This window comes from Ovis canadensis, chromosome 2, assembly GCF_042477335.2.
Source record: "Ovis canadensis isolate MfBH-ARS-UI-01 breed Bighorn chromosome 2, ARS-UI_OviCan_v2, whole genome shotgun sequence".
Taxonomy (NCBI): domain Eukaryota; kingdom Metazoa; phylum Chordata; class Mammalia; order Artiodactyla; family Bovidae; genus Ovis; species Ovis canadensis.
The window spans coordinates 210,338,681-210,350,212 of record NC_091246.1 but is presented as its reverse complement, the minus strand read 5'-3'; the positions used below and the strand labels follow the sequence as shown (position 1 = coordinate 210,350,212).

The window sequence follows — 11,532 nt, the reverse complement described above, 5'->3', positions numbered from 1 at the left end:
GGGGCTGGGAGGCGGCGGGGTCCCGGGCTCGAAAAACGAGCGCAGAATCCCCTCTACTTCCCTACGCCTCGGAGGTCGCCCACTCAAGTACCTTAACGATTTGGTGTCTGTCATTTCACTTTATTAGAGGGATTCCGGAAAGGAGGAGCAGAGAGGGTCCCGGCGTTTCTTCAAGAACCGGCTAAGAGCCGGGGCCTCCGTGGGTCGGGGTTAGGCGGGAGCGAGAGGCGTGAACGCGGAGGACGCCGGGCCGAGGCGCCGAGGGCAGCGCGGCTCCCGCGTGCGCCAGGCCGCAGCGTTTAAATCTCCCGCCTCCCGCGGCGGGAGCCCGACACCTCCACGCTCTGGTGCGGAGGGGCACCGGCTGCGGGAGCGCCCCGGCGAAGGCGGCGGCGGCAGGAAACGGCACCGGGACAGACCCCCGCGCGGCCGAGCGGGACCCGAGGCGGCAGAGGACGGGCGCGTCGCGACTCCGACGTCGAGGTGAGCGTCGGCGGCGGCCTCCCCGGGCTCCCATCCTGCGGGGCGGCGGAAGGGCCGCGCCCTCCCCGGCCGACCGGGGCCTGGAGGCCAAACCCTCGGTTCCCATGGCGACGCCCCTGGGTGGCTGCGCCGGCGGGAGGCGCCCGCCACGCGCGCACGCGGTCTCTCGGGGCCTCGCCGGCCTTCCCGGTTCCCTTGGGGACCCCGGCCCCTGCGGCCTCCCTCCCGGACGAAGTCCTGGCCGAGCTCCTCCGGGCTTACTCTGGGCAGATCGGGCTGGCAGTGGTTTTAGGCTTGCCTGCGTCCCCTCGGGACTGAGGGAGTCCCGCCCACGCTCCCCCCGGGGAGCGAAGGAGCGCCGGGGCCTGAGGCTTGATTGAGTGATTTCTCTCGAAGGTGGAGGTCGCTTCCATTAGAAGCAGATGCTCCCGGCCTTTAGGTGCTTTCCTGCTGACCTCCTTTTTATCTTGTTATTTTCCTGTCGTTATTTTGTAATGGGAATGTCTTCTTTAGAAACGAAATGGCTAGCAATGGGGTAAAAACACAACCTAAGTCAAGGCGCGGTTTAAGACGAAGTGCGGCCGGCAGGAGCTGCAAAGAGTCCCGGCGCACAAATCCTGCAGCCCGAGGCCTTTATCCCAGCGCCACGGACCGATCCTAGGCGGTCATGGAAACTCGGATCACCTGGTCAGTGCCCAAGTGCTGTCAGCGGTTATATACCTGATGCTCCGAGAAAGATGGAGAGGGGAGGAAAAAAAAATCCATCCTGGCAATTAACCCGCGATGCTGTGGATTTGCCAGTAGAGGGGGTGGGGTTATTTTTCAAGTAATAGATTATCTTAATGCACGAAGCATAAAAACGATCATAAGCTGTGGATCACTGTGGTATAGCTTATTGGGAAGATAACGTTTAACCATGGTTTGGGGTTTTTTTCTAAGTATGTATTGATTTATTTGGTTCTGACTCAGTTAACGTACTGTAACGTGATATTCCTTTAATGATCTTCACATCAATATTTATGCAGTAGCCACAGGTGCCTCATCCTTTAGTAGGAGTTAATTATACTAATAATTTACTGGCCAAATAAACATCATCCAATGGTATGTATATATTTTTTATATGACCAAACTTTCTAGTTGCTTTTGTATTCTTATTTGCCTGACATATCCAGTATTCTTTGAAATTTTTTGTATTTATTAGTGCAAAATTATTGTACATCTTGACGTTGAAACAGTTATGTGCAAGAAGTTGTTCTAATTAACAGTAATTAATGTTCGGGTTAGGTGGTTGCTCAGAGATCAGCCAGTCCAAAGTGTAAAAACTGCAAACATAAGACTGGTGGAAAAACTAGGAAGCCATATTTTTTTAGAAATATTTATTATAAAGCAATAAAATTTATACCAATAACTGAACTAGGACAAAATATTAAATATCAGATATAAAGCAGTATTGTTTTGTTCTGTACTATCAAACTATATTTCATTGTGTAGTAGTACATGCTTTTTATTAAAAATTTTCCCTTTTCCTTTGCTGTTTACCTTTTTCAATACTCATTTTGCCTCCTTTAAATTTTTAACAACAGATGGGGTGTGTGAAAGACTTTTCGGTATATCTGTGACTGGAAAGATTTCCTCATGTGAACTGGCTTTTGTTATATAATATCCTCATACCCTTTTCCATTGTGTTTTTCTTTCATCTATTATGTGTTTCCTTTATTCTGAAGTCAGACTTTTCAAACTTCTGCTCGCATCCAATATTTGCTTTCTATGTAATTCTTTATTGTATTATTATGATGATGATTTCGCCCTTGTTGAGTCATTTGCAAATATCACTTTAGGTTTAAAGTTTTTTTAATGCATGAACTCTTGATTCAGCCCTTATCTGTCCAGGAATTAATTTTATAGTATACTTAACATGTATTTTAAGTAATGCATGTATGTTTATTAATTTCAATGTGGTTTGAAATAATAAAATCTAGAAGCAGTCTAAATATCCATCAGTAATAGACCAGTCAAGTAGATTATAGTACATCCATACAAATGAAATGTTATATATCCATTAAAATTGTATTACAGTTATGTAGAAAATTCCATGTCATATTCTTTTACCCTCAACACTGTACAGTCTCACTTTTATCCATAATGTAATATGGCTGAGGAGATGCCTGAGGTCAGGATAAATAATTTAACTTGTAGGTGGTCCTTTTTTTTTGTCTAGATCCTAGTAGCATTCTTTTTTTACCTTTTAAAATTCAGCAACATTCCACAGTATATCTTATTCTTGATCATTCTGTATTGATTTTACCTGGAACATGATGAACCCCTTGAGTTTTCAGCTTTGTATTCTTGAATATTTTGGCTTTTCCTTGTATGTCTTTCTCTGTCCAAGAGTGTTACATAGATTAGATCTCAATTGTTTATATTCCAAACGTATACATCATTTTGTTCTGTCTAACCACTTTGTTTAAATCTAACCACCTTTATCTTATAATCTTCATTCTGAATGATCTTCCCAGGTTTGTCATCAGTATTGTTAACTTAGTTTTCTAAAGTATCTATTCTACTTGGAATTGTTTCTAATGTAGTTTTGAGTCCTCTGGTGTTTTTCTCTTATTTTTCTTTATATATTTAGCTTCCTTTAGCTCTTACTAAAAAAATCTCTTTTATGGAGTTTGTTCCATTTATCTTCAGGCAGACCAGTTTTTCTTTAAACCTGTTCTATGAAGCAACTTTTCAGATGTCTATCTTCTTCCCCTTTCTCGCTTTATGATCCCTCCTTCTTTCTTGTGGCTTCCCTGGTGGCTCAGATGGTAAAGCGTCTGCCTGCAGCGCGGGAAACCCGATTTCGATCCCTGGGTTGGGAAGATCCCCTGGAGAAGGAAATGACACCCCACTCCAGTATCCTTGCCTGGAAAATCGGCTGCAGTCCATGGGGTCGCAAAGAGCTGGACACAACTCAGCGACTTCAGTTTCACTTTCTTTTCCTGTAGTGCTACTTTTTCATGTTATTTATTTTGCATGTTATTGTTGGAAAGAGCAGTTCTGTTCTGGCCTGCTTTTTGCCCAAGAGTAGTGAAGTAGTTATTATATATCCCTGTATCTTGGAATAACAGTTTCAGAGTCTACATAGGAGAATGGGTACCTTATTGTGATCTCTTCTTTAATTGGCTTCTTGGGGACACTTTTTATATGCTCTCTTTAAGCGGTTTCCCTTAGCATGTGTAGTCACTGGTTCCAGAGGCAGGTGAATACTGATTAATCTGTGATTATCCTAGGGTGCTTTTGTGTGCTGTGCAAAGTTCACTACCAGCTCGTTGTTCAGTTTCTCTGCAGCCATGCCTCTCCTCTTGGCAGGGAGAACTAAAAACACCCTGGCTGTTGTAGAGTTTAGGGAGCCCAGTACATAATACCTCTCACCTTTTTGTTATCCCTTAAGTCTCTGTCTAGTCAAGGCTATGGTTTTTCCAGTGGTCATGTATGGATGTGAGAGTTGGACTATGAAGAAAGATGAGCGCCAAAGAATTGATGCTTTTGAACTGTGGTGTTGGAGAAGACTCTTGAGAGTCCCTTGGACTGCAAGGAGATCCAACCAGTCCATTCTGAAGGAGATCAACCCTGGGATTTCTTTGGAAGGAATGATGCTAAAGCTGAAACTCCAGTACTTTGGCCACCTCATGCGAAGAGTTGACTCACTGGAAAAGACTCTGATGCTGGGAGGGATTGGGGGCAGGAGGAGAAGGGGACGACAGAGGATGAGATGGCTGGATGGCATCACCGACTCAATGGACGTGAATTTGAGTGAACTCTGGGAGTTGGTGATGGACAGGGAGGCCTGGCGTGCTGCCATTCATGGGGTCTCAAAGAGTAGGACACGACTGAGCAACTGAACTGAACTGAAGATTGATTGTGGTCAAGACCTAGGCAGATGGAGATATACTTTAATATTGAGAGAACTGTTAGAGGATGTGTATCATATCAATGGTCTTTTAATATTTCTGTCTCCTAGTCCATACCTGAAATAGCCCATTCAAGGGAAAGTTTGGGTCTTCATAATAGACACACTTGCCTAAGACTTTTACCTCATTCTGATTAGGTTGCAAGTGGTGGATTAGAGGTTAAAAAAAGACCTAATTCACTAATTCTCTGGCTTGATAGATTAGCTCTACTCAGTCAAGAAATGTGGACCAGTAATTAATTCACCAGTCAGGTTTCTCACTGTAGGAGAGAAAGGGCAAGAGGCTGGAAATATTTATAGAAAATTTCCCTTCATAGAAACCAGAAGAGCTTAAAACAAACATTTCCCGCCATAAACACAATGATCTCTTCTTCAGTGGTCTTCTTTGCAAGCATATGATAGTACAGGAAGACAGGCCAAGTAAACTGTCTCCTTAAGTCTGGCTGTGCTTGCACAAGAATTCACATCTTCAAGTTAGTGATTAATTATTGGAATTGTTCTTCAGAACCTACTCAATTTGCCAAAACTGAACCTGCTTCAGATTAGAGGAGATGCTGGTCAGATTTGGACATCCTCTTTAAATCTAATGCAGACTTCATTGTATCTCACATTATTCATTGGCTTCAGTGCTATCACTTCAGTTCAGTCGCTCAGTCGTGTCCGCATCTTTGCAACCCTATGGACTGCAGCGCACCAGGCTTCCCTATCCATCTCCAACTCCTGGAGCTTGCTCAAACTCATCAAGTTGGTGATGCCACCCAACCATCTCATCCTCTGATCCCTTCTCCTCCTCCCTTCAGTCTTACCTAGCATCAGGGTCTTCTCAGTGAGTCAGTTTTTCACATCAGGTGGCCAAACTATTGAAGCTTCAGTTTTAGCACCAGTCCTTCCAATGAATATTCAGGACTTATTTCCTTTAGGATTGACTGGTTTGAAATCCTTGCAGTCCTAGGGACTCTCAAGAGTCTTCTCCAACACCACAGTGCAAAAGCATCAATTCTTAGGCACTCAGCTTTCTTTATAGTCCAATTCTCACATCCATACATGACTACTGGAAAAGTCATAGCTTTGACTATATGGACCTTTGTTGGCAAAATAATGTCTCCGCTTTTTAATATGTTGTCTAGATTGGTCATAGCTTTTCTTCCAAGGAGCAAGCGTCTTAATTTCATGGCTGCAGTCGCCATCTGCAGTGATTTTGGAGTCTAAGAAAATTAATAAAGTCTGTCACTGTTTCCATTGTATCCTCATCTATTTGCCATGAAATGATGGGACCAGATGCCATGATCTTTGTTTGTTGAATGTTGAGTTTTAAGTCAGCTTTTTCACTCTCCTCTTTCACTTTCATCAAGAGGCTGTTTAGTTCCTCTTCACTTTCTTCCATAAAGGTGGTGTCATCTGCATATCTGAGGTTATTGATCTATCTCCCAGCAGTCTTGATTCCAGCTTGTGGTTCATCCAGTGCAGCATTTCACATGATGTACTCTGCATAGAAGTTAAATAAGCAGGGTGACAATATACAGACTTGACATACTCCTTTCCCAATTTGGAACCAGTCCATTGTCCCAAGTCCTGTACCAACTGTTGGCTTCTTGACCTGCAAACAGGTTTCTCAGGAGGCAGGTCAGGTGGTCTGGTATAACCATCTCTTAAAGAATTTTCCACAGTTTGTTGTGATCCACACAGTCAGAGGTTTTGGCATAGTCAATAAAGCAGAAGTAGATGTTTTTCTGGAGTTCTCTTGCTTTTCTATTATCCAATGGATGTTGGCAATTTGATCTCTGGTTCCTCTGCCTTTTCTAAATCCAGCTTGAACATCTGGAAGTTATTGGTTCACGTACTGCTGAAGCCTAGCGTGGAGAATTTTGAGCATTACTTTGCTACCGTGTGAGATGGGTGCAATTGTGCAGCAGTTTGAACATTCTTTGGCATTGCCTTTCTTTGGGATTGGAGTGAAAACTTTTCCAGTCCTGTGGCCACTGTTGAGTTTTCCCAATTTGCCGACATATTGAGTGCAACATTTTCACAGCATCATCTTTTAGGATTTGAAATAGCTCAGCTGGAATTCCATCACCTCTTTATGCTTTGTAAGGCCAACTTAACGTCACACTCCAGGATGTCTGGCTCTAGGTGAATGATCACACCATCATGGTTATCTGGGTCATTAAGATCTTTTCTGTACGGTTCTTCTGTGTATTCTTGCCACTTCTTCCTAATATCTTCTGCTTCTGTTAGGTCCATATCATTTCTGTCCTTTATTGTGCCCATCTTTGTATGATATGTTCCCTTGGTATTTCTGATTTTCTTGAAGCGATCTCTAGTCCTTAACATTCTATTGATTTTCTCTGTTTCTTTGCACTGATCACTGAGGAAGGCTTTCTTATCTCTCCTTGCTATTCTTTAGAACTATACATTCAGATGGCTATTATCTTTCCTTTTCTCCTTTACCTTTCACTTCTCTTCTTTTCAGCTATTTGTAAGGCCTCCTCAGACAACCATTTTGCCTTTCTGCATTTCTTTTTCTTGGAGGTGGTCTTGATCACCACCTCCTGTACAATGTCATGAACTTCCATCCATAGTTCTTCAGGCAATCTATCAGATCTAATCCCTTGAATCTATTTGTCACTTCTACTATATAATTGTAAGGGATTTAATGTGGGTCATACCTGAATGGTCAGTGCTATGAGATGTGGTAATTTTTTTCTCATTGGGAACCTAATTTAACAAATAGAGGGATTTTTAAAATGTATTTATCATTGAGATATAGTTCATGTAGAATATTATATAAGTTGTACATGTACAATAATTTTTAAAGGTTATACACCACTTAGAGTTATTTTAAAACATTGGCTGTATTCCCTGTGATGTGCAGTATATCCTTGCAGTTTATTTTATGCATAGGAGTTTGTGCCTCTTAATCTCCTACCCCTATCTCCCCCTCCCCTCTTTCCTCTCTCCACTAGTAACTGCTAGTTTTTTTCTCTATATCTGAGTCTGTTTCCTTTTTGTTATATTCCCTAGCTTGCTTTATTTTAAATTCCGGTTATAGGTGATACCATACAGTATTTGTATTTCTCCGACTTATTTTGCTTAGCAAAATAACCTCCAAGTCCAACTGTATTGTTGCCAGTGACAAAGTTCATTCTTTTATTATGGCTGAGTAGTATTCCATTGTATGTATATATACCGTATATTATTTATCCATTTGTCTATTGATGGACATTTAGTAAGTAGAAGTAGAAGTGTTAGTTGCTCAGTCATGTCTGACTCTTTCTGACCCCAAGAACTGTAGCCTGCCAGGTTCCTCTGTCCATGGAATTCTCCAGGCAAGAATACTGGAGTGGGTTGCCATTCCCTTGTCCAGGGATTGAACCTGGGTCTCTGACATTGCAGGCAGATTATTTACCTTCTGGGCCTTCAGGGAAGCCCTGGACACTTAAGTTGCTTCCATATCTTGGCAACTGTAAACAATGGTACTATGAACATTGGGATACATGTCTCTTTTCAAATTAGTGTTTTTATTTTTTTCTGATATGTACACCCAGGAGTGAAATTGCTGGATCATATGGTAGTTCTATTTTTAGTTTTTTGAGAAACTGCCATACTGTTTTCGACAATGACTGTACCAATTTATCTTCTTAGCAACAACGTACAAGGGTTCTTGTTCTCCACATCTTCCCCAGTATTTTTTGTATGTATTCTTTTTTTATGGAAACTTTTCTGATAGGTGTGATGTGATATCTTGTTGTGGAATTTTAATTTGCATTTCCCTATTGTCTAACCATGTTGAGCATCTTTTCATTAGCCTGTTGGTCATCTGTATGTCTTCTTTGAAAAAATGTCTATTCAGATCTTCTGCCTTTTTAAAACAAAAATTATTTCTTTTCTTGGCTGTGCTGGGTCTTAGTTGTGGCACATGGGATCTTCTATCTTTGTTATGGCATGAGAGAGCTGGTGTGGTGACATGAGAACTCTTAGTTGCAGCGTGTAGGATCTACTTCCCTGACCAGGGATGGAACCTGGGAGACCTGCATGGGGAGTGCAGAGTCTTAGCCCCCAGACCACCAGGGAAATCCCCTTCTGCCTAATTTTAAGGCAAAGAAAATAAAAGCAGGAATAAACAAGTGGGACCTAATTAGATTTAAAAGCTTTGTAGGCAAAGGAAACATAAACGAAATGAGAAGACAACCTACTGGATGGAAGAAAGTATTCTCTCCAGGGAAAGGAATGATACAGACATGCACTCATTCCCTCATCTTTTAAATCATTGCTTATCTAATAGGATAAATGTATTTTTCTTTCATTTGTGCTTTAGTTACAAAAGTGATTAAATAACATTTTTGTGTAATGTTACACAAAACATTGGGCTTTTGAAGTCCTTTTGTGAATTGCCTGTTCTTGTTTCACCCTTATTTTTAAATTAGTTTATCTTTTCACTATTGAGTTATGAATTCTCTAATTTAAAAATACTTTTTCTTCTTTATATCTCACTTTATCCAGTTATTTCTTTTCCAGATTTACTTATGGCCCATTTTGTTATATGAATTGGGATTTTTTACAATATCTTATGTGATTTCTGTGCCTGGTTCCACCTAAGGTTTCTGGCCCCAAACATTCATCTGTATTTTCACATGTCACTGTTACAAGATTTTAACATTTAAATTTTGAACCATCCTTATACTGACTAAGGATAAAACACTTTTTTTTCTCCAAATAGACAGTTAATTATCCCAACAATATTTATTGAATAATATATCCCTTTTCTAGTGATTTGAAATGCTACATTCATTGTAGTGGGCTAAATGTGACCCCCAAAGATAATAGGTCCTAATTCCTGGACTGTATATATGACCTCATATGGTAAAAATTTTATGGATGTGACTAGGATTAGATTGTGTGAAGGATCTTGAGATTATTCTGGATTGCCTGGGAGGGTCCTAAGAACCATCATAAGTGTCCGCAATTTTTAGAGAGACAGAGAGAGATGAAACACATACAGAGAAGAGAAGGTGATGGGAAGACGGAGGCAGATCGGAGCTCTGCTGCTGTTGGCCATGGACTACCAGCAGCCACCAGAAGGTGGAAGAGGGAAGACAGTTTTCTTCCCTAGGGTCGCACAGCAAGTACAGCCTTGCTAAGACATTAATTCCAGATTTCCGGCCTTTAGAGCTGAGATGGCAAGTTTCTATTGTTTTAAGCCACCAACTTTGTGGTAATTTGTTACAGCAGCCCTAGGAAATTAACATATAGACCATATACTACATTCTTTTTATTTTTTGTTAATCTCTTTGTGTATTTCTTTTCGTTTCCACTGTTTTATGGTTCTGGTATCAGTGCCATTCTGTTTTAATCAGTAAGATTCACATTCAGGCTTATTTTTTCATAATTATTATTTTGTTAAAGTTGTACATGTCCATGATGTTTAAAAGTCAAGTGTTAAAAGGATTATAATGTTTAAAAGCGGTTCTCCCATTCCTGCTCCTGCTCCAGTCTCCAGTGTCACATACCTTCACCTCTGTGTTTTCGCTGGTATTTTCTAAATCACATGTTTATCTGCTACATTTTGATTTATTAATTTAAAACATTATCTAACTTTCTATATGGCAGATGAGGACTAGCTCTCCTTCACCACCACAATCCCCTTTTGTTCTTCCCTAATATAGCTGTGTTATAATCTTTTTAAACCAAGTAAGTGTTTATGTTACTGTGAACTAATAACTATCTTTACAACTTGGTCAAAAAATATTACTGAGATCAATTTCAAAGCACATACTGACTATGCTTTCTTCTAGAAGTTTTATGGTTTGGGGTCTTATATTTAAGTCTTTAATCCATTTAAAATTTATTTTTATCATTGAGAAAGTACTCCAGTTTGAATTTTTTTTGCACATAGCTGTCCAGTTTTCCCAAAGCTGTTTATTGAAGAGGCTCTCTTTCCCGCCCCCTGGATATTTTTGCCTCCTTTGTCATGGATTAATTACCCATGTAGGTGTGGGTTCATTTCTGAGCTCTTTGTTTTGTTTCATTGATCTGTGTATCTGTTTTAGTGGCAATACCATACTGCTTTGATGACTTTAGCTTTGTCGTATAGTTTGAAATCAAGCAGCATGATCCCTCCAACTTTGTTCGTTCTCAAGACTGTTTTGGCTATTCAGAGTCTTTTGTGTTTTCATACAGATTTAGAATTATTTGTTCTAGTTCTGTGAAAAATGCCATTGGTATTTTGTTAGAATTGCATTGACTCTAGATTTCCTTGAGTAGTATGATCTTTTTAATAGTATTAATTCTTCTGATCCATGAGCACAGCTTATCTTTCCATCTATTTGAGTAGTCTTCAGTTACTTTCATCATCATTCTACAGTTTTCTTAGTATAGGATTTTTACCTCCTTAGATTTATTTCTGTGTATTTTATTCTTTTTGATGTGATTGTAAGTGGGATTGTTCTTAATTTCTCTTTCAGATAGTTCATTATTAACATATGAAAATACAACAGATTTCTGCATATTAATTTTGTAATTTTCAACTTTACCAAATTCATTAATAGTTTTCTCATGGTATATTTAGGATTTTCTATGAATAATATCATGTTACCTGCAAACAGTGACAGTGTGAGGTTGTTAGCAGGAGAGGGGAATAGGAGCTCCCTTAAAAATAATGTGTATGTGATAGTCTTTGTAATAACTAGTTTAACTCCTCACCATTTCTGTGGCCATGCCACACAGCTTATGGGATCTTAGTTCTCCATCCAGGGACTGAACCCAGGCAAAAGTAGTGAAAGCTCCGAGCCCTAACCACTGGGCCACCAGGGCATTCTTCTGACTTCTCAGATTTTTTTATGCAGTTAAACTAGTTCTGACGTGTTTCAGATAAGTAAAATTGCTACATAAAAATATAGATGGTGAGGTGAAGTCGCTCAGTCGTGTCCAACTCTTTGTGACCCCATGGACTGTAGCCTACCAGGCTCCTCTGTCCATGAGATTCTCCAGGCAAGAATATTGGAGTGGGTTGCCATTTCCTTCTCCAAGGGATCTTCCCGACCCAGGGATCGAACCCAGGTCTCTCACATAGGAGGCAGATGCTCTAACCTCTGAGC

General features: G+C 40.7%; 1 protein-coding gene across 2 annotated transcripts in view; it reads left to right on the top strand.

Annotated features, from left to right (window-relative positions):
• The first annotated feature begins 437 nt into the window (after positions 1–437).
• ICA1L (islet cell autoantigen 1 like) overlaps positions 438–11,532 on the top strand; it is a 55,694-nt gene continuing 44,599 nt past the window's right edge. The window contains exon 1 of one of the 2 annotated variants that reach the window (XM_069578049.1): positions 438–483. Coding sequence is in view for 1 of the 2 variants with exons in the window: in XM_069578048.1 (XP_069434149.1) it covers positions 1,151–1,170 (20 nt within the window). In the remaining variant the exon portion in view is untranslated. Of the gene's footprint in view, positions 484–633; positions 1,171–11,532 lie in introns of those variants that run through there. The other variant, XM_069578048.1, reaches the window with a different exon arrangement.